Here is a 22,900-nt window from a genome sequence, read left to right on the forward strand (position 1 = left end):
ATCTCTGGTGGACCAATCACAAGTGTTTGCAATCTCAGGAGGGGGGTTCCAAATTCTTATCTCCTTATGGAAAAGCAAGAAAAACTCATTTCTTCCAATGCCTCTACTGCCGAGTTAAAAATTCAGGTCACACATCAAGAAATTTTTGTTGAGCATAGAACCTACTGAGGCCCCCTTAGGGGTGATAACAAAGTTTCAGAAATATAACCCCTTTATTTGAGAACTTCTCGCTTAGCCATATTATGCAAGATGTAATTAGAGAACAGTTAGTGCTTGTGTCAAGGAAGTGGTTTTCTTGAGCCTGAAAGTAATATGAAACACCATTTCCTTGCCTTATAAAAACATTAGCATATATATACTGATGTATTGCCCTGAGTGTAGTCAAGAAAAGGCTGATGTATTATACTGTGCACACAAAGACAAGATTATTAGAATACACATACCCTTGTTTATGTGTATTTAAAAAGCCCATCCCTCTCTTTATGTGGTTTTAAAGTTGTGACAGTGTAACTATAAAATGTACAATATAATGCTTGCTATTTTATACACAAAGTGTGCTAATGGGATAAAAGGTATTTGTATCATTAAGATATCATTAATGGAAAAGTATTGGAAAACTTATATTGATAAAACTTGGGTTTCTTCTTAGACTGCCAGGAATGTAATTAACTGATAATTGAAAATCTAGAGGAACTCTCTCATTTGTAAACAACTTGAAACTTCAAGTCCGTATAAATAATTTGCAAGCAGCCAGGCGAAAAATCCTATAACAAAATAAAAACACACACTCGTATATAAATACCAAAATTTTTAAATATTGATTTCTTCATGAGATTATACATTGTTTTTTGTGTTTTTAAAACTGAAATCACAGAGAAACCTGAAACAAATATGTTCCCAGATCATATATTTTTCACTTGAAATTTTTTTAAAAAGTTTTTGTTGTATGTCTCGCTGGAGATGTTTGTGAGATAAGGAGAGACCCTTATCTCACTGATATTCCTGCTGAGTAGTCATTCACACACAGAGACAGAAAGAAATTGATGGATCTGATAAGATTCTGAATCTGCAATATTGAAGAGTTACCTCCCTTCCAATACACAAAATGCTACCCAAACACTCTCTTCATAAAACAACAGAAAGCTGGGCAAAAAGAATTAATACACACCCAAAAGTAATTTGTTTACCATAAAACATCAGATTCGAAGGAGAGAAACAATAAAAACCATCAGAGTTAATCAAATCATTCTTTTGATGATGTGGGGAAGGCATTTTGCTTCATAAGAAAAACAGCAAGTGCTGGTAATTAAATAATTAATTTTGATTAAGGGCTTCAGTCAGTTCTTTTAATTTATTGTGAAAATCTCTAATTTTCAATATAATCATGTAAAGAAATGACCAACAAGAGGCCTAAGAAAATTTTAAAGAAAAATTTATAATTCTTTATATGTATATCTTTTATCCCTTGTTGTGGCCCCAACACCTACCCCCCCCCCCCTCCACAAGTATCATGATTGAATCTATATTATGTATTTTAAATAAAACTTTCCCAAAAGTTTTCACCTTTTCTGGCACAGTGGTCTAGAAAACCAGATTTTTAAAAGATGACATTAATTTTTCACTAATTCTGTATTACTCCCCTTAAAAGAGGGTGTGGCCCTTCATTTGAACAAACTTGAATCCCCTTAAAAAAAGAATGCTTTTCGGCAAGTTTAATTGAAATTGAAAGTCAAAATGTGAAAAATTTTACAGATGACACACAACACAACAGATAACAGACAGACCTTTCCATCAAAAAAGCTCTCTTCAGTCTTTGGTTCAGGTGAATAAAGTACAGTAGAAAATTTGACTAGTAGCAGTTGCTACTTGTAAGTTACTGTGAGCTAGGTTTTCAAAACTCCAAGAAAAGTGACACATCACAAACTCTTCCCTTGTTATACATGCAATAAACTACGAAGTAATACATCCAATATTTTTACCTGTGTATCAAAGTTAAATTCCCCCAGTAAATCCATCCCTGATCCTCCCTTAGCATCCAGGGGGGAGGGGCTGCCAAAAGGGTCGAAATCGTCCGTCATTTGGTTGGTGGTTGACTTGGAATCCCCGGTATTGGAGTCCCCAAAGTCTAGTAGTGAATCAAACTGAGACGCCATCATTCACCTGCAATTAATTAATGAATCATCACCTCTCTGTCCATTAACGACTCTCGAGGGACGTACTTATTGTCAGTATAATGAACTATAGGGAAGTGCAATATGAGAAATGATTCAAATCTATGGTGCCATATACTATCATTAAATTTTCTTCGGCTTTCAAATGAACATCAACATATCTCACATAAAATTCTGTAATTATCTTTTTTAAATAAAATTAATCAGGATTAATTTTTATGAATAAAGGGAAATAACTCTTATTGGTGTTTCATTCACCACAGCAAACTGACTGATTACTCATTTCATTTGTTGAGGAGGAAGAATCATTCAATCCCCCCCTTAATCATCCCCTCTCCCTCCTATGAACAATAATTGCTTGTTTACCCTTAGTCTGAGGCATGTTACAGACCGAAATCAGCACATCTGATCATACATCAGACAAAGGCATGCCTAAACACAGATAGATTCTCAAAAACTTCAATTTATTATTTTCTCTGACAAAATTCCCCGGCATTCTGCCAAAAATGTCTGATTTCACTTCAGGCAAAAAAAGAATGGGTAAACGGAGGAAATAAAATAACAAAAACTTCAAAGCCTTCATCTACTAAAAATACATTCTTCCTGTGAAGCTATTATAATGCTTATTATATCATACATATTATATTTCTATATCACAAGTTTTTGCAAACAATGATAATTAAGTGATGGAAAGAGTATGCCACAATTGGACTTTTTTGATGGTCGGTCAACAATCTAAAAATTGCCAATAAGAGGGAAGTCGTTAACCTGCTAATTGCTACACAAGAACATAACTAACAATTGTAAAAGGAAACTTTCAAGGTTATTAACTGACTGCTTTTCATAAACATGCACATTATTGTTTTGATTGAGAGTGAGATACGAGCAATTCTAGGATCTCTGGTTCATCTCACATAAATCATAAATCTACACCTAGTAGATGGACTTACTATAAGTCATATGGAGAGAATTCAGTAAGAATTACATGTTAAAGTGACAGGATGTGGTAAAGCTGGCAGATGGTTCAAAAATCTCTGGCAGAAAAAATAAAAATCCAAAGATTATTCAGAATATATTTGTTTGTAACAGGAGAGGAAAAAAATGCAGTGGACCACACCAGGATTGGAGCCCGGGTCCATGAATCTCTATTCAGGTGCTCTACCAACTGAGCTACCCAGCCACTGGTGATCAAACCAGGCTGACTGCCACATTCCTCCCTCCTTAAATGTCTTTGGTCCCTCAAAGACCCCAACCCAGGCTCATCCCTGGCAGGCATCCCACCTGTCAATTCCAGGGCACAGCACAGCACCAAATGTAACGGGAGAGGAGAAAGTGCAGCGGGCCAGACCAGGATTCAAACTCGGGCCCCCTGAATCTCCGGTCAGGTGCTCTACCAACTGAGCTATCTGGCCACTGGCGCTTGAAGCCTCCTGACCATCAGATTTTCAATTAAAAACCCAACTTCATCCAAAACCTTAACTTTATTTTAGTATCTGTACCACAGTGGTAATCAGGTGGGATCACTGGTGGCCAAATAATTAAGTCGGTAGAGCATCACACTATTGATTCAGGGGACCAGGTTTGAATCCCAATCTGATCCATCACATTTTCTCATTTCCTGTTACATTTGGTGCCGTGCCATGCTCTAAAAGTGATACTTGAAAGAACTGCCAAGGAAGAGACTGGGTTGGTGTCTTTCGGGGCCAAAGACCTTCAAGCAGAAAGGAATGTGGAGGTCAGTCGGTTCAATTGCCAGTGGCCAGTTGGTACTTCCATGGAAGAGCACCTGACTGGAGATCCAGGGGACCTGGGTTCAAATCCCTGGTCTGCTGCATTGTTCTCTTCTCCTGTTAAACATTAGAGCAGCTCTGGTGTCCTAGAGAGATCTGAATCAATCTGTCTAGCTTAACACTTCTAGGTAATAAAGCACATTTTCCAGGGTCTTTATTTGAAACTAGGCTAGTGTAGGTACAGGCATTTAAACTGTAAAAAATTTCAGAAGGCAATAATTTGCACATTTGAAAAGTTATAATGGACAGAAGTGAATATAACCATACTGTCAACTATCTAAAAGTAACAAATCTTTCCCTTTTCAATTTCCTCATTTGAAAAAGTAATGAAAATGTCATACAAAAATGTATGACAAATGGGAGTTTGTTTCCATTTTGACAAGAAGTAAACTGACACGATCTATTCAGTTGCTACATCCTATGGTGCACTTCAAAATTCCCAATAGTTTTTCCTCTACATTTACAAGCATGCTAAGTAAAGACTCTCATTAACTGTATATGCTGTACTCGCATCTGCCACACCCATTTTTGTGATATTCTAAAAGACTAGACTTGGTACATGTATACTAAACAACTGGTATAAATAATATTGGATTTTTACCTGAATATTTGCCATTTTAAATTTAATCATTAAAATTCTTTGAAAAGATCCCTGTATACATGCATGATTCATAAATTCTTCCATAAAGTTATTCAAACAATCTGATAAAATCAATAAAATGCTTTAACTAGGTAACATTGCATTTTTACTCATATTCTAATACAAATAAATATTTCTCAACAAACATTTTTCCCCAAATAGTTTTGTTACCTTCCTCGATTTTCTTTATTGTGGAAAGTACTGATAGTATATCTAATAATAAAGACATTTCATAAGGAAATTCAATCGTTATTCACCTGAAAAAATTATAATATCATATCTATAATGCACTTACCGAAATTAGAAAGAAAATTCCCCAAAATAATTCCAAGAAGGCCAGCTGTCCTCCTTCACAATGTACCAGAGGCTTAACCTAACACTGTCCTGACTCTGAGGAAATTATTGACCAGTCAATTGAACAATGGCAGTCTGATTCAGCAAGACTTGCACATTCTACAAACAAAGAGAAATTAATGTGTAATTTTTTTTTCACTCCATACACTTGTCTTTCATTGATGCCCTGTCAGACTAAACCAATTAACAGCCAGACAGGGGGTCCCAGGATCCCCCTCCTGATGAGAACTGATAATGTGTCTCAGTGATTCCTACAGTCAACCCCCCTATATCACTTACAGATGGGTTAGACAGACGAAAAAATTACTGAATTGGTTTAACATGACACCTACTTCCTTTTACTCCACTTGCATTAAAAAATACATTATTCAAATATGTATGCACCTGTACTTTCATAATCTAAAAGGAAAACAAACTTGTCTTACGATATCAAATAAAAAAATAGCTCTTTAATGAGTCTGGGCACCCAAACATGCCAAATTCGACAGATGGATTATCAAGGGAATTCCAATTGACTGTCTGCAAAATTTATTGATTTTTTTTCTTCTTTCATTGACTCATGTTGACTCTATGTGACTAATTTAAGGATGGCACCCCCCTGAAACTGAATGGTTAGGCTCCGGAACCAAATGTTCCTGGGTGATTAACAGTCATTGGAGGAAAATAACAGTCATTGAGAAGGATATGAAATCATGGGTGTTCACACCTTTCATTTCAAAGAATAAAATGTATAAATGTTAAGAATCTCTTTTTTATTTACCCATCAAAATGACAAGATTTTTTTTTTTAGAATTTCACTTATTTTAGGCCATCACGTGCAGGATTGTTTGTACAGTAACAAATGCTTAAATATTTATCACTGACTTTCCCTGCTGGAATTAGTGGAGATGAACAAATTGATTAAATGTTAACATAGATTATATCCTCTGCCTATGAGAGAAACCATATGTCACAGCTTTTTTTTTCTTGTCCTGGCACCGTAGGGGAAGTAAAGTACCTTATATAATAATAAATATCAGCAGAGAATGATGCTGTAGTCCAAAATAGTGCAGCTTGCAGAGCCATGAGTGGACATTTCTTTTTTATTTTATGCAGAATATATTTTTAAATGTTTAACCTTCAGGTTAAGGTTAGGATTAAGGTTAGGGTTAAGGTAAAGGCTAGGGTTAGGGTTAAGGTTAGGGTTAGGGTTAGGGGTAGGGGTAGGGGTAGGGGTAGGGGTAGGGATAGGTTAGGGTTAGGGTTAGAGGTAGGGTTTGGGTTAAGGTTGATTAGGTTAGGGAAAGGTTAGGGTTAATTATGTTAAGGTTAGTGTTACGATGAGGGTTAATTTGGTTGAGGTTAGGGTTAGGGATAGGGTTGAGTAGGTTAAGGGTTATGATTAGATTTGGGGTTAATTAGTTTAAGGTTAGGGTTAGGGTTAGGTTAAGTTGGGTTGGGTTGGGTTGGGTTGGGTTAGATTAGGGTTTGTGTTAGGGTTAATTAGGGTAAGGTTAGGGTTAAAGGGCACCTTTAGTCAAATATTTTCTTTTTACTAATCATTAAAAGTAATTTATCTATGGACACATGAAAAATCTGCACCTCTTTATCTGCAGCGGTTTAGCCGATAAAACAATTAAAATTTGACATTTTCTGCCTGCTCACGGAAACACACGAGCGTGAAAGCTGCAAAAGTTCTCTTATCAGCTGTGGAATGTGAAACGTCACGAATGTGACCGCGAGAGCCTTTTACTTTACAATTAGCATCATGGCTTCACAAACAGATGAAATTGAAATACAGTGAACCTTCAGATATCCGGACGCCAGATATCCGGATGCTTCAGCATCCGGACGATTTTTCTTCGGAACGAAATTTTTAAATGTTATTCTTTCTTGTTTAACTGGTGATTCAGATATCCGGATGCTTCACATATCCGGACAAATTGACTAGGAACCAAAGCGTCCGGATAAATGAGGGTCCACTGTATTAGAAGAAAATGACATTTGGTTTGATTTGGATGTTGAGGAGGAATTAGACAATAAAGAAGATCTTAGTGAAGATTCTTCTGACCATGAAGAGACAGATTCTGATACTATTGGGACAGAAAATGCTGGCTTTGGTATTCTCCCATACCAATATGAGCCTTATGCAACTTCTGATGAAGATGCATCCGACAATTCAGAAGCTGATGAGGAAGACAGAACACATAACACAGACTGGTGAAGAATAGTTTAATTTTCTTTTAATTCAATTATACATATCAAAGTTGCAATTGTTTCATTAAGGTCAAAAATATTTTGACAAAGAAAATTTCAAACAAATATTTTTTTTTATACAATTTTTTTCTTTTCTTATACCCAAGTAGGTGTTCATGTCAATGCTGCACAATCATGGCATCAAATACCGAAAACAGGTGCTGTCAAGAGATACAACAAGTAAAGGAAGAGATTTTAAGAACCGACACATCACTTAATTGCATAACACATCATCCTGGGTTTAGAACAGTTTGTCTTGATATTCATGTACTGAGAACTGCATACTATCAATATCGACAACAATATGGAGGGAACTTGGAAGAATCAACAAAGTAAGTCAATTCTATTACCCATTTCTTTTCAGATTCATAATTAGTTAAATTATTACTAATATAAAATGGCATCTCATTTTGATATATTTACATGTATTTATTGAATTTCAGACGACATAGATACACAGCTTACAGGCAGTTTGTACGTTGGTGTTGGGGCTATTTAGGCAAGAAGGTCAGAGTAGTCATACCATCTTGTGCAGTCTCAAAAATCAGAGAAACATTCCCGCTTCAACCTGGAGAAACTCACACAGGGTTTAATTTTGCTGATTGAACCTACTAGATTTTTCCAATACTGCTGCTTCTTTCACGGGATGAGAATACTCATGGCACAATGGCCGAGGAGGAACTACAGTCATCTTGGCACATATCTCACTATTCATTTTTACCTTTTCACTAATTTTAAAGGTTGTGTCCATTATTGTTTCTGCATATTCTATAAAAGAAAAATGGAGATGAAAATATTAATAATGTGATAATTTGTTTTATACAATTCTTACATTGCATCAATATTATGTAATTAAAGTTGTCTTACCGTAAGTACTTTGTGATTTTACTTCTCTCACAGTATATCCACCTTTCTTAAATTTAGGAAAGGTTATTTTGTACCTAGCTTTTCCCTCCTGTGTTTCGTCTTGGGGTTTTCTGCCATTTTCATTAAAATGCAAGGCAGAGAGGATTAGTCTGGAACAAATATAATGTAGTAAAGCATTTTATTGCTATATATATAATAAACAACATGCTTTTAATAACTTCCTAAATTTCCTTGATGTAAACTTGATACATTACCTGCTTAGCATCCCCTGGTATGAAAAATGGTACATTTTAGGGGCAAAGTGGTTGACAACAGAATGATAAGCTTCTAGATCTGAAGTCTGGTGTCCTGTTGATAATTTTGGAACATCTTTTTGTAACTGTTTTGAATGGATGATTTCCAGTACCTTTTCACATGCCTTTGTACCTAAATAAAAAGAATAAAATAAAAACAAAACTTCTAACACAATTCTACCACTTGTTATAAATCAAGGATATACATGTACTCGTATCCTCTTACTTGATTTGAACCAATGTTTTTTTCTCTCTCGTCCCTCTAAATTTCCATGGCTGCACTTTGGGTATAATTCTCCATGACCTTCATGTACATTTTGGAGATGATTTCCAAGAGAATGCCACTTTTCGAGCATCAGCTGTGGGCTTCCTCCTGGGGATGAGGCAGCTACCCAGTATAGATGATTAGTCATGCTTTTGATCCATTCTACAACAATGCTACACTCCCTCTCTTTGGACAATGATAGAAGCTTTTTCTTTAAGCCTAAAATATTGAAATTAATTAAAATTTGGTATAAAATACGATTGAAAGAATGAAAAATTTTCAAACAATCAGATGTTTTCAGTTTTTCTTACCTTTAGCTACATGCTATACATCAAATTCATGACGTGTATTCGGCAAGTTCTCTCGAACCCACTTGTTGACTTGGACATGCCGATCAGTTACTAATGTGCCTATTTCTACCTCCATATCACAAAAATAAGCCATTGTTCTAATCAAACCTTCTAATTCCATGTGGGAACTACTTTTGACTTCATTTGACTACAATATATGTATATATACATATATATTTTAACACACAGGAATAAATGGGATAAAATGATTAAGATATTACATAAATACGAAAAGAATACATGTATCAGTAATTAACACTCAACAGTACCTGAACAAGCTCTATGTGCACAATTAACCCCTCATCTAGATCTATCACTGAATAAGCCCCATATTTTGCAGAGTGTCCAGGGCTGTCAGCTCGGCCATCTCCACCCAGAGCCAGTGGATTTCCTTGTTGCTTCACATATTCTACATAAGAATTTGTGAAATTCTTCCAAATATGAAAAATTCCAGGATGTATATAGCACTTTTGATGATTGTAAAATGTTGACAGTTTTGGAGCTTGAACATTCATGAATTCAAACATTCTGAGAGCTTTACTTGGAATGGACCCTGATAGTACAATTGATGTTGATATCAGAAGATTTCCTGCAGGTACCTCTCCAATATAGGGTTGACTATTCCATGTTGATTTTAGATTACAAAGAATACATTCCACTTCAACTGAAATGAATGATCCTTTTATTTGTTTTATCTTCCCCACAACTGGAGACTTGCATTTGGAACAGGTATGAAATAACTTCATCAGTTGGGATTGAAACACAATGAATTTCTTCTCTTCTCTTGCATTTGGTTTTCTGACAAGCAAACGAAAAAAAAACTCTTTTTAAAGAAAGTTGATCATGCAGAGTTTCCCAGCATAAATAAATATGAAATACAACCTATAAACTCACTCATTTTCCTCGGAGGAATACTCCATGGAATCATCACTTTCAGGATGTTCTTGATATTCAGAATCAGAAGAAATTTTCAGGTCGGAGGATTCTGTTGGCATGTCATCCTCGTATCTTAGGAATTGATCACTCATAGATTGTTCATTATCGTTTATATTGCACTGTATACCCACACTTCTTCGGGCAGGATACATATTTATTTGAGTCCCTGATTGAAAAAAAATACTTCCATTTCACAATTTAATATTTTTTTTAAATTAGATTAATTGAAACTCTTAAGTCTCAGAAAATGTTCATCTTATATTTACCTTTGGTAGATGCTTTAGATTTGGTTTGGCTAGATTTACTTCTTTTATTCCATGACCTTTTTGTCTGACTGAAGGCTTCTTTTGATTTTGAAAATCCTTCTGAACCTTTCTAAAAATCCCAATTAAATTAATATACAAGACTATGGAACAGGATATACATGTATGCATACTCAGTCCAGATATTAATTATTTTTTAAAGGGTATGGTATATTTCTATTCATTTTCAAGCTTACATTGATTTCATTGTCAGTCATTGTGCAATTTGAATCTTCTTCTGATTTTCTAGCTTCAGCTTCTTGCATAGATTTATTCTGAACTTCTGTTTTCTCTGTAATGATCTACAATAAGATACATGTATCATCTTCAAATATTTTGTTATGAATTACCAGTATAAACATTTTCCAGACCTTCTAAAAATATTGTCTAATAACATCTTTGTTTAAGGTTAAAATGTAAAATCTACTTACTCTAAAATTTTCTCGTTTTACAAATGCCCCTCTTATCCGTTTCCTTTCTTTTTTCTCTCTCATTGGATTTCTCCTCACCCTCCTCAATAGAGCTCAAATCACGTTTTCCTAAAACACTAGGGTGATGTTTTGTTGGTACTGACCCAGGATTTAGAACTTTGTTCTTCACTGGAATTCCTTGTGATTTTTTGAATCGATACTCAAATGGATAACAAGAGTCATCGAAATGTAATTCACAAAGGCTGGAATATTTAGTAGGGCCCTCAGGCCATTTTCTCTTAAGTCTAACAAAGGCAGTCCACTTTGGTACAAGATGTGGTTCCTTTTTAAATGGAAAATAGTGCAGGGACACTCCATCTAAATGTGTACTTGAACACCCACCCGCTACACATCTTCTACCTCTTTTTGTTTCACTGTGAGTATCACAGGACATGTTTATTTACATGCCATGTAGTGTAACAACATTGAAGCTGTCTCTGCATCTGTTCACATTCTTTTCGTCATGCAGCCGATAACAGCGGAAACTGCCGAGCTCAGATTACTTTCACCGAGCATCTGACATTTTAATTAATTTCAGCTAAACCACACATCTTACAAACGTGATTTTTTCAGGACTGGATTTTAAATAACCGAATATATATTTTAATTGAACAATAATTTTTGACTAAAGGTGCCCTTTAAGGACAGATGATACAAACAAATTTTTTCTTTGAAAAAGATTTAATATCATGTCATAAGTTTAGAAATGTTGATGGTTCTTTGAAATTTTTCTCCTAAGAACTGGAATGTGAAAAAGAATTGGAAAATATTAGTAATATTTCAATGAAAAAACAAATATAGACAAATCACATTCAGTAAAGGTTTACAGGTGAAAATAAATTTCAGAATATGTTATCTTGGTGCTAAAAGTGAAATATAAACCTTAGAAAAATATACCAAGCCAGGTGAATTTTATTAGGAAAAGCTAAATAGTAAAAATCAGCCTATGTGATATTGCTAATTTTTTATCATTTTGATCTTCCTCTTAAAATTCACCTGGCTTGGTATATTTTTCTAAGGTTTATATTACACTTTTAGCGCCAATGTGTTTTGTCTATATTTGTTTTTTCATTGAAATATTACTAATATTTTCCAAGTCTATTTCATTTCCCAGTTCTTCGGAGAAAAAATTCAAAGAACCATCCACTTTTCTAAACTTGTGACATGATATTTAATCTTTTTCAAAGAAAAAAATTGTTTGTATCATCTGTCCTTAAGGTAATGGTTAATTAGGCTAATGTTAGGGTTAAGGTAAACAAAACAAGAGGCCCAGGGGCCACATCGCTCACCTGAGCAATTGGCTAGGAAAAAGCACATATCAGATCAGAACTGAAAGTTTACTGGGGGGGGGGGGAGGGGGCTTGAATTTTAACCCCCCGGGGGGTCATGATTTGAACAAACTAGAATCTACACTACCTGAGGATGATTCCCTATAAATATCACTAAGCATGGCTTAGAAGAAATTGAAAATAAGATTTTAAAATGTTTCCCTATATATTCCTGTGTAAAACTTTTATCGGCCAGTTGGCCCCACCCTACCCCCGAGGGTCATGATTTGAAGAAATTTGAATCTAGACTACCTGGGGATGATTCCACAGGAGTTTCATCTTTCCTGTCTCGATGGTTCTTGAGAAGAAAATTTTTCCTAAATATTCCTATGTAAAACTTTAATCGGCCATTTCGGCCCCATCCTACCCCCAGCGGTCATGATTTGAACAAACTTGAATCTACACTACCTGAGGATGATTCCACATGAGTTTCATCTTTCCAGGCCCAGTGGTTCTTGAGAAGAAGATTTTTAAAGATTTTTCCTATATATTCCTATGTAAAACTTTGATCGGCCATTTTGGCCCCACCCTACCCGCGAGGGTCATGATTTGAACAAAATTGAATCTACACTACCTGAGGATGATTCCACATGAGTTTCATCTTTCCTATCCCAGTGGTTCTTGAGAAGAAGATTTTAAAAGATTTTTCCTATATATTCCTATGTAAAAATTTGATCGGCCATTTTGGCCCCACCCTAACCCCGGGGGTCATGATTTGAACAAACTTGAATCTACACTACCTGAGTATGATTCCACATGAGTTTCATCTTTCCTGGCCCAATGTTTCTTGAGAAGAAGATTTTTAAAGATTTTTCCTATATATTCCTATGTAAAACTTTGATCGGCCATTTTGGCCCCACCCTACCCCCGGGGGTGATGATTTGAATAAACTTGAATCTACACTACCTGAATCCCCTTTACCCCAGGATACTTTGTAGCAAGTTTGGTTGAAATTGGCCCAGTGGTTCTTGAGAAGAAGATGAAAATGTGAAAAGTTTACAACGACAACGACTACAATGACAACAACGACGAGGACGACGACAGACAATGGACAAATTGTGATCAGAAAAGCTCACTTGAGCCTTTGGCTCAGGTGAGCTAAACAAGAGGCCCATGGGCCACATTGCTCACCTGAGCACTAAGGGAAGGAAAAAGTAGAAAATGGTTTTTTATTGTAAAGTTTAAATCCAAAAGTAGTCCCATGACCAATCATGGATTTGCTATATTTTAGAAAATGATTTTTAAAGAATTTTCCTATATGTATCTTTGAAAACTTTGGTCGGCCATTTTGGCTCCGCCTTACCCCCGGGGGTCATGATTTGAACAAACTTGAATAAACATTACAAGAGCATGCTTCCATATAAATATGATGAATTATGGCTTTGTCATTCTTGAGAAGAAGATTTTTAAAGAATTTTCCTATATATTTCTATGTAAAACTTTGGTCGGCCATTTTGGCCCCGTCCTACCCCCGGGGGGCATGATTTGAACAAACTTGAATCTACACTACCTGAGCATGCTTCCATATAAATATGGTGAATTATGGCTTTGTCATTCTTGAGAAGAAGATTTTTAAAGAATTTTCCTATATATTTCTATGTAAAACTTTGGTCGGCCATTTTGGCCCCGCCCTACCCCCGGGGGTCATGATTTGAAGAAACTTGAATCCATACTACCTGAGCATGCTTCCATATAAATATGATGAATTATGGCTTTGTCATTCTTGAGAAGAAGATTTTTAAAGAATTTTCCTATATATTTCTATTTAAAACTTTGGTCGGCCATTTTGGCCCCGCCCTACCCCCGGGGGTCATGATTTGAACAAACTTGAATCTACACTACCTGAGCATGCTTCCATATAAATATGATCAATTATGGCTTTGTCATTCTTGAGAAGAAGATTTTTAAAGAATTTTCCTATATATTTCTATGTAAAACTTTGGTCGGCCATTTTGGCCCCGCCCTACCCCCGGGGGTCATGATTTGAACAAATTTGAATCCACACTACCTGAGGATGTTTCTCCATAAGTTTCATCTTTCCTGGCACAGTGGTTCTTGAGAAGAAGATTTTTAAAATATGCCACCAAATTTTCATTTATTCCCAATTATCTCCCCTTGAATGAGGGCATGGCCCTTCCTTTGAACAAACTTGAATCCCCTTCACCCAAGGATACTTTGTGGCAAGTTTGGTTGAAATTGGCCCAGCTATTCTTGAGAAGAAGTCGAAAATGTGAAAAGTTTACAGACAGACGGACAGACGGACGGACAGACAGACAGACAGACGCCGGACAAAATGTGATCAGAAAAGCTCACTTGAGCTTTCAGCTCAGGTGAGCTAAAAAAACCATGAGCAGAGCAAATGCAACCTCTTAGACATCAAAGATGGGATCAGGTGGCATGGAGGAGTGAGAATTCCGTCGACCAAACACACCGGGAAAATGTGTGCAAATAAATTCCAAATTCAAAACTTAATATGCAAATTGAGTAAATCATTGAGATGTCAATTAATTAAAATAAATACATGTATATATAATTATGCATCAAATCTTATTAATTTCTTTAAAATTTTACGTTAGCATAGTGAGGACATACTTCTCTAGCCTATCTGTATAAATAATTCATATATTTCAAAATGACAGTGTGCTCATCTTTGCTAGGCAAGGGTTTTTGATATTATGAGGAGAGTAGCTAATCAGAAACCCTTGGCTAGCAAAGATGCAGTGTGCTGTGCAGGGTAAAGAGAGTCCGTAATTCCACACGAACTTATATAAGCATCACAAAGTTTCAGCAATTATGAATACACCTTTTAAAATATACAACAGGAGGATCTGCCGACGAGTCTGACAAATAATTGCATTTAGGACTCCAAATAAATAGTGTTATCTCCCCTTCAATTCTTTTAAAACAGAATCAAATTGCATGACAATTGACATATGCTTTTGACTCACAACATGTGATTCATTTGAGTCAGAAAGATAAAAAACTAAAACACTTTTATCAGCCTACAAAGGCACCTGTCTCAAGAATGTTCCCACCTCCCGTAATCCGCATCATGCCATGCAGCTCTTCGGTGCTTTGGGTTGGTCTAATTCCAGTACTGAGCGGAATTACAAGCCTAGAGAAAGTGTCAATGTCTATTTTTACAGCAATTTCAGCTATAGAGGCAAGCAACTTCCTTGACAAGGAAAAAAGGAGTATCAATTAGTTTTGTAATGTGCAATTAATCATTAATTAGCATTAATTTCCTTAAAGGGGCCCTGGGAGGGAAAATAATATATTCATTTGCACTATAACACGCAATATTAAAACTCAAGTTTAAAACTAAAGTATCAGTATATTTAAATATTAAAAATAAAACAACATGTAACAGTGTATGTTGTATGTAAAGTTCAAGTTAGCCACTTTCCTAGTAAACTGAGAGCAACGCAAAATCGAACACGCCCTTTACCAAACCAGGGCATAATATTCCCATACATATTATCTTTCTTAAATTAAAAAAAAATTATGTCAACTTGCAGAATTTTAATTTAACCTTGCTTTTTATTCGTTTTATTTTATTAAAAAAGATGGGGATAAATAATGCACGATACATTATTATATTCAGAGGGCATAATTGTTAACCGCTAATTTTATCAGGAAGAGGGTTCATGTACACTTCTCCTTTCAAAAGCTGATATTATAATTTACCAAAGCCTAATGTAGGGACTAATTGGGAATTTCAAAAATCAATTTTTAAAAAACCCTAAAAATGCAGTGCAAAAATCATTATATTTTCATTTTAATAAACTTGACGGACTTAGGTATATCTGGTAACTTCCTAAATACCAGGGGCAAGATCACCCCCACCACCACCACCACCACCACCAACACCCCCCCCCCCCCCTCCTTCATTTTCCACTTGAAATGCATCGAAGATCGGTTAAGCAAGGGCAGGCTAGTAGGAAACAAAGCAACCTCACATTTGCAGATGAGGGAGAGTTCTATCAACATCCAAAAATTGCTTGAAAGGCAAAAAAAAATTCATCATATGTTTTATTGAGGTGACACAAGCATAAAGTAGCTATATTATCACCCCCCCCCCCTGCCTCCCCGTGCCCCGCGGTTCCTATACGGCCATGGTGCGTTCAGTCCTTTCCATCCCCATATAGCAACTAACTTTTTTGTTGTTCTCAAGCCATCTTGAAAACAATGCTATATTGTACACCTTCAGTACTAACGTTATGATATCTTAGGAGGCTTCCCCTTTTTGCGTTATAAATCACGCTCATATTGTTTTTGCTAACACGCAGCTGAACAAGTTTTGAGAAAAAATATGTATTCATTTAAAATGTCACAAAAAAGTCACAAATTGCATGAGCATTCATATGCTGAAATAAATCAAAAGAATTCGTTAATATAAGATAGAGAAAATGATATACAAGTGTCTTCTGCTTCTCTTATTTTTAAAAGTACAATATTTCTAGACAAAAATATCTTTCTTGTGGTCAAACATTAAACATGCATGATTTATAATGTCAAACATAGTATCCATATAATTTCCTATATTGAATTTAATCATAAATAATATAAAAGCAAGGTATAATACCTGATCGCATACGCCCATGTAAAGATCGAGATAAATCTGCACATATATATTTACGACAGAGTGAACTTTCTGATAACAAGCTCAGAAGTGATAAATTTTTAAAGGTCTTTAGTCTGATTTCCCTGTTTGATAGTAAGTGGACTGTAATTAAATTTTTGTGGATATATAAACTTGTCATAAATTGAATATCTGGGACTGATAACTAAACACTTTCGGTTCTTAACAACCAACAGGAGTTGTTGACAGTGTGGTCGAGATTTTAAGAGTTATATTCTTCAAAATGTCAAGAAGTATGGATCAAACAATAATATTAGCCACCTTTTCTGATGAGCTATGCAGCGATCAAACGTTTTTCGAACGCGTTAATGTTATTTATTGTGATGGTTCATGATAGAGTCCTTAAACCACAGTTTGTCCGCATTGTACGGACCAAATCTGGTCAATGCCCTAACACTGGAAAATAATGTACGTACAGTCTAGTATATATAGATCATGCACATCTATACAGAACCGGATTCGATCCTTCATGTACTGGTAGCTAGAAATCATCTGAAGATGCCATAGGTTCCATCAAAGCATTGTTTCAGTCATTTGTCAAACGCACCGATTTAATTTTTTTTAATATCGTGTTTCTTGAAATGCCTTTTAATTAAATATTACTATACAATTCTAGTGTATTTGAATTTAAAACTAGAGGCTATTTTAAAACTGCTGTTTTCTTCCATTGAAGTAAGATTGCAGACCTAGTCAATGTGAACCTAAAATCTTCCAACGAAAAAAATTGTAATCAATAGTTTAGCATAGATATCTTGTTGTGAGAAAAGATGCCATCTGAATTATAGTCCCCCTTCCCAATAAATTTGTGACCACACCACCACATTCCCAATCAACCCTCGTACTAGTTTTAATTACAAAGACTAAATAATAAAAAAGAAATTTTATACTCGTATATATAAAGCCTTGGACTGTAAAAAAAAACTTATTTTAGATCATGAACTCTTTAATTCCAACCAAGGAAACGTGAACCACTCACATCACATACCTAGAGATGTTGTTTATTACTTTATTACTGTTGCCCCCCCCCCCTCCCCCGAACATTTTTGTTGACAGTCTGACATGCAGAGTGCATACATTCTCCTGAATGTGAAAATAAACGTGTATCAGTAACATTTAGTGATTCCTAATCATGAATGCATGGTCTTTCATAATGCTAATACAAATATAGAAAATCCTTTTTTTTTCGTGTTTTTCCTTTAATTGAAATGTTTATATGTGAAAATGTATTTTTAAAAATGTGTTATGCTCTACATGTAATCAATATTGTAGTTATTACTGAACACCCATTTAAAACAATATTATTTTTACGGTCTTTAGTGAACACCATCAGCCACATAAAGTGAAAATCACCCTAATCATGGTAAATTCTAAGATATAGGTCCCTGCTGAAGTGCAGATATGTGCGCCACTTACTCACAACCACTAGTCCGGAACAATTTATTTATATCGACTTGATTTTTAGACACTCCAAGAAACTGGTTCCCCAATTTAAGCATCAAAACAAATACCAGTTTACTGGAGAATGGGATGCCGCGAAAATGTTGATCTCAAATTGGGGGTATGATGAAAATGCTTTGAAATGGTAAGTGACAGAGAAGGATAAAGTAAAAACAGTATGATGATTAAAAAATCTTTTGTACAGATTGATCGACAAACTATTATTTCTCCATGCGCTCTGAACTCATGTTTGAACAAATTCGAACTGTAAGTGTATTTTGATTAAATGCACAGTGATCTTTTTTATATCCCACCAGATTAGAATAGCTGCTCTGAACGACAGCAGCAGTGGATTTGATGATGACGACGTCAGGAGTAAAGCAGTCGGAACAAGGGAAGCTGAGGTATACCTTCATACTACAGTTAAAATTATTTTACTTTTTCAAGTGTGGCGGTCAGCCGGGTTCGATCGCCGGTGGCCAGATAGCTCAGTTGGTAGAGCACCTGACCGGAGTTTCAGGGGGCCGGGTTCGAATCCCGGTCTGGTCCGCTGCATTTTCTCCTCTCCCGTTACATTTGGTGCCGTGCCATGCCCTGGAATTGACAGGTGAAAGACCTGCCAGGGATGAGCCTGGGTTGGGGTCTTTGGAGGGCCAAAGACCTTTAAGGAGGGAGGAATAAGGTGGTCATCCGGGTTCGATCGCCGGTGGCCAGATAGCTCAGTTGGTAGAGCACCTGACCGGAGTTTCAGGGGGGCCGGGTTCAAATCCCGGTCTGGTCCACTGCATTTTCTCCTCTCCCGTTACACAAGGGACAGGCACATTGTTTATTTTGTTTTACCCCCTAAACTCCATCACTACACTAACTTCTTCACTTTGAATAACAAGTTATCATTCTTCGTGTTAATTGTATGCTATATGAATGTTGTCTTTCAATAAATTGGAGATTAACTTGAATCCATTGTTCATAAAAATAGTGTCTAACTTTCTCTATTTGTAGGAATCAGAAGCTTACACTTTGTACAACAAAGCCCTTGGACTTCAGAGACAAGATATACAGAAAGCAGAGGAGGCATTTGAGCAGCTTCTAAGTCATGGCTTCATCAGAGAGGTGCTTCATTATGAAAATAATCAAAATTCAGTTAATTAACAGTGTTCAAAGAAATTTTTATCAGTTTATGCTGTACACTTAGTTTTTCATACATTTGTTTTTTCTTCCCAGTTAAAGAAGTCTACCGAAGAAGCGGTTTTAGTGCTACAGTAATTTTTAAACTAATACATATATGTTGAAAATTTTTTACAAAATAGGCAGCCAAACTCATTGAGACGGAGACAGTGGGGATTACACATCCCGGACTTCAACTTCTGTACTCCATCTACAAAAATCTGGCCGCCATGTCCCTCCAGAAGGGGGATCATGAGGAGGCAATGGAGTGGTACATAGAGGTAAAGATTTAGGGTACACCTGTACCAGGCTTTATTTTAACCTGTAAGGAAACTTGTACTGTGGTATGATATAGCTGTGGGTTTTTCTTCTTCAGGCAGTCAAAGTTGATGAATCAGAGACAACGGTTTGGTACAAGATAGGGACAATAGCTCTGAAACTTCATAATTATCAACTTGCCAGGCTAGGATTTGAACAGGTATGAACAAATATAGTATTCGAGGATCTTATAGAGTTATTGATTAAAAAAAAGTATTTTGGTTTTTTTTACAATGAAAAAAAAAACAACTCAAAAATGTTCAATTCAATTCACTTTATTTATTATTACTATGTTGTCATACAGTCAGGAACATTAATAACATATTTATTCCTCTGCATGGCAGGTACTTAAAGGATTTCATTCTCCATTTTCAGGGCCTGCAGTGCAACCCAAATCACTGGCCATGCCTGGACAACATCATCACAGTTCTATACACCATCAATGATTACTGGTGTAGGTTTGGTATATTTGTCTTGAAAAAAAGAAGAGTTTTCTGAAGTATATGCAGGGCTCGACATTAACGCTTGTCCGCTTGTCCTGTACCAATGAAAAATAAATTCGGACAAGTGAATATTGCTGGGCACTTGTCCGATTGGACAAGTTCATTTTAATGTAAAGGGGTCTCTAAATAATAAAAGGAACAACTGTTGAAAGCTAAATCGGTAGTCTCAACTCAAGACGGAAGCTGTACATAAAATCCAAACTTCGATCCCGATATGTATCGCTATTGAGTTCACATTCGATCGGGATCGCAGTTCACTATAATTGCACTGAAAAGTCATGGAAGATACGAATAGAAGTAGTGAATATTGTTTGACGTTGACAGATTCAATTGTGGACATTTATGTTATTGTCAGGACAGAAAGCCTAAATTAAATTTCGTTTTATCTGTCTGTAACAATAACATCAAGAATCAAGCAAGCGCATGACACGTGTAAATAAATGGACTTAATTTTAATTTTCAAGTTGAAACTATTGAACTTTATTGAAAATTTTCGGACTAGTGAAGTTGAAATTCGGACAAGTAAATGTCTTGGTCACTTGTCCGAATGGACAAGTAGGAAAAAAAGTTAATGTCGAGCCCTGTATATGAGAATTGTTACATGTATTAGTCTAGTTTAAGTAACAAGGGAAGGAAGAGGAAATAAAAAGAAATGCAAGACAAAAAAAAAGAAATCACAGATTCATGAGTGATTTTATAATCAACAAACAAGAAATAATTTGATTTCATTCTAGAAAAATGTTCAATAAGATTAATAGAATCATTCATTACTACGAGTGGGGGATAGTGAAATTCCACCGAGGGGACAAGATTCACAGTCTAGGACGAGGCTTGGCCCCGAGGTATTATCTGAAAGTGTAAACTAAAAAATTAATTTCAATCCCCTTAAAACTGCCTAAACTGAAATAGTTTTTAAAAAACGTCCGTGAACGTTTAATTCATTTCAGAAAAATCCTTCCGCGAACTAAAAATAGCCCTATTCAAAAAGTGAAAAAACAGCAGTCTTTTGAATGAAAATAAATTTAATTTAATAAATAAAAGAACAACATTTTAATCATATATGATAATATTATTATAAATTATTACAATGTTTATATAAGAAGGAATGTTTACATTCGAAATGTCTTTGCATAATGTGACATACATATGCATGTGTGAAACATGTTGAAAAGTCTAGTCAGAGTCGGAGTCAATAACACGGATTCGCTTCCGAGATTGGTAAGAATTGTTTGTGATATTAACAGTGATGTTCCCATGTATTTGAGACCCGCTAAATATGGATCCAAAAGAATGTTGTGAGCTTGAGGAATGCTGCATATTGACCTGGTTGTTTTGAGTTTCAATGGCGGTATTATCTGAAATTGGTGTCAAGTCGAAGGACGGGAGTGCATTTGTCACTGTAGAGCTGGGCAGCGCTCTGGTTGATGATGATTCAAAACGAGAATGTTTTGGTGCAGAAGAATTTGAGAATGGAACCAGTGAGGAATTATTACAGGATGAATTTGATAAAATGCTGCTTATTGCGTATTTCTGTGAGTCATTTATTGTGCGGTAGTTATTCAATGACTGAATGTTTTTGTGACCTGTTACGTACACTTGTCATGTATCAGGGACATTCGAATCCGTCATCCTTTGGACCAGGGTTTTCCGGACACTCGTGTTTGTGATTTTCTTATTATCAGGTAGGCCTGCATTTTTTGACATTCTTTTCATTAGGTCATTAAGTTTGTTGACACCCATGGGGCTAGAAATAAACCATCGGTCCTGCATTTTAGGGCGTTTTTCGTTTGTTACTACAGAAATGTAAAAGGGGTCTTCATGTTTTGAATATCCGTCTGGGCGTTTATCTCTATACAAAATGTAGGTGGATACGGGACATTTTTCAGGGGTCTCAGGGGTTGCATACATCCGTGGTGGGCAGGCACGGCTATCAGTGACATCCACACCAGTTCTAGTTTTGGTTGCCCTTTCGTGATATTCTAAGAAGTCAAGTTGAAGTGCCTCATCCCTTTTCAAGACTACATCACCCCATTTCATGTTTCGATGTTCTGTCCCCCCTCGCATGCCAAAATACAACGTATTATTGAACCATAGTGTGCTTATCAACGAGGTTGGTGTAGTTTTCCCCAGTTGTTCAGTCTTGAAGAGAGTTTCAATTTCATCATGAGTTAAAGAGTCGGACCTTTGGGGTTTGTTTCCACGCCCTTGCGCTTTTAAATCTTTTTGTTTTGCTTTTAGGGCCTCTCTGCACTGCGCAAATTCAAAGCTTGTAATTAACGAAAACTGATACCGATGACGTTTTAAGTGTCTTTCAAAGCTCCCTATCATTCCCCTAAGACTTGAAGGTTCATATTCTTCGCCAGATTTTGTGTGGACATTCACAATAAAGTTTGACAAGAGGGGGTCCAACTCATTCGGGGGTATATTGTAAATTTCTCTTGACTCCCCTTTAATTTCAAAATACTCACGTAAAATGTTCAAATGGCCCATTGTTTTTCGTAAAGTGTTTGAGTTTTCATTTGCTTCAATAAAAGTAGATGTTTCCACATTTTTGAATCGCACACTTGTACTTGCACCCTCCATGATAATTATTTATTTATTGCAGACGATATTGTTTACATTTAAAAAGTAGTACCGTTATAGCGTAGTAATACATAGTGTAAGACAGAAAAATCTCACACTGCTGTCTCACACGGGAGAAGTCTATCTAACACCGATGATTATGCGAGAAAAACTTATCAATAAAAATCACTTTGGAGTGTCAAAATACTGTATGCAGGGAAATTTTCGCCCCGTTTTATTTTCGCCTATGTTCACAAGTGGGCTAATTTAAAA

At 36.0% G+C, this 22,900-nt stretch overlaps 4 protein-coding genes across 6 annotated transcripts in view; 1 reads left to right on the top strand and 3 right to left on the bottom strand.

Annotated features, from left to right (window-relative positions):
• LOC134253587 (titin-like) overlaps positions 1 to 5,202 on the bottom strand; it is a 52,612-nt gene extending 47,410 nt beyond the window's left edge. Inside the window, exons 1-2 of one of the 3 annotated variants that reach the window (XM_062736130.1) lie at positions 4,897 to 5,202; positions 1,980 to 2,160 (exon numbers count right to left, since the gene is read on the bottom strand). In XM_062736130.1, the coding sequence (XP_062592114.1) occupies positions 1,980 to 2,156 (177 nt within the window). In that variant the 5' untranslated portion in view covers positions 2,157 to 2,160; positions 4,897 to 5,202. Of the gene's footprint in view, positions 134 to 1,979; positions 2,161 to 4,896 lie in introns of those variants that run through there. The other 2 variants (XM_062736134.1, XM_062736139.1) reach the window with 2 other exon arrangements.
• On the top strand, positions 3,021 to 7,854 carry LOC134253563 (uncharacterized). Its single transcript, XM_062736089.1, has 6 exons — positions 3,021 to 3,074; positions 3,369 to 3,556; positions 3,837 to 3,982; positions 6,926 to 7,154; positions 7,301 to 7,522; positions 7,634 to 7,854. The coding sequence occupies exons 1-6, from the start codon at positions 3,021 to 3,023 to the stop codon at positions 7,794 to 7,796; spliced, it is 1,002 nt and encodes a 333-aa protein (XP_062592073.1). The 3' UTR covers positions 7,797 to 7,854.
• Positions 7,802 to 8,857, bottom strand: LOC134253564 (uncharacterized). The gene is made up of 5 exons (XM_062736090.1): positions 8,577 to 8,857; positions 8,312 to 8,483; positions 8,058 to 8,206; positions 7,856 to 7,958; positions 7,802 to 7,820 (listed from the first exon to the last, which is right to left on the bottom strand). Exons 1-5 carry the CDS (start codon positions 8,761 to 8,763, stop codon positions 7,802 to 7,804), a joined length of 630 nt encoding a protein of 209 aa, XP_062592074.1. The 5' UTR covers positions 8,764 to 8,857.
• An 82-nt stretch (positions 8,858 to 8,939) lies between these two features.
• Positions 8,940 to 11,027, bottom strand: LOC134253565 (uncharacterized). The gene is made up of 6 exons (XM_062736091.1): positions 10,635 to 11,027; positions 10,401 to 10,505; positions 10,168 to 10,276; positions 9,860 to 10,067; positions 9,235 to 9,763; positions 8,940 to 9,113 (listed from the first exon to the last, which is right to left on the bottom strand). The coding sequence occupies exons 1-6, from the start codon at positions 10,695 to 10,697 to the stop codon at positions 8,940 to 8,942; spliced, it is 1,188 nt and encodes a 395-aa protein (XP_062592075.1). The 5' UTR covers positions 10,698 to 11,027.
• Positions 11,028 to 22,900: the final 11,873 nt, after the last annotated feature.

This window comes from Saccostrea cucullata, unplaced genomic scaffold (assembly GCF_032062105.1).
Source record: "Saccostrea cucullata isolate Sc308-1 unplaced genomic scaffold, CSIRO_AGI_Scuc_v1 ctg110, whole genome shotgun sequence".
In the NCBI taxonomy this organism is placed as follows: Eukaryota; Metazoa; Mollusca; class Bivalvia; order Ostreida; family Ostreidae; genus Saccostrea; species Saccostrea cuccullata.

Coding starts and splice junctions, on each gene's coding strand:
- LOC134253565 (XM_062736091.1), bottom strand. CDS start 10,697: ATGAGAGAGAAAAAAGAAAGGAAACGGATAAGAGGGGCATTTGTAAAA. Junction 10,068..10,167: donor ATCTAAAGCATCTACCAAAG/GTAAATATAAGA, acceptor TTTTTCAATCAG/GGACTCAAATAAATATGTAT. Junction 9,114..9,234: donor TGCACATAGAGCTTGTTCAG/GTACTGTTGAGT, acceptor CATATATTGTAG/TCAAATGAAGTCAAAAGTAG.
- LOC134253564 (XM_062736090.1), bottom strand. CDS start 8,763: ATGACTAATCATCTATACTGGGTAGCTGCCTCATCCCCAGGAGGAAGC. Junction 8,484..8,576: donor AAAACATTGGTTCAAATCAA/GTAAGAGGATAC, acceptor CTTTTTATTTAG/GTACAAAGGCATGTGAAAAG. Junction 7,959..8,057: donor AAAATCACAAAGTACTTACG/GTAAGACAACTT, acceptor TTTCTTTTATAG/AATATGCAGAAACAATAATG.
- LOC134253563 (XM_062736089.1), top strand. CDS start 3,021: ATGCACATTATTGTTTTGATTGAGAGTGAGATACGAGCAATTCTAGGA. Junction 3,075..3,368: donor GAGCAATTCTAGGATCTCTG/GTTCATCTCACA, acceptor TGATCAAACCAG/GCTGACTGCCACATTCCTCC. Junction 3,557..3,836: donor CCCCCTGAATCTCCGGTCAG/GTGCTCTACCAA, acceptor GATACTTGAAAG/AACTGCCAAGGAAGAGACTG.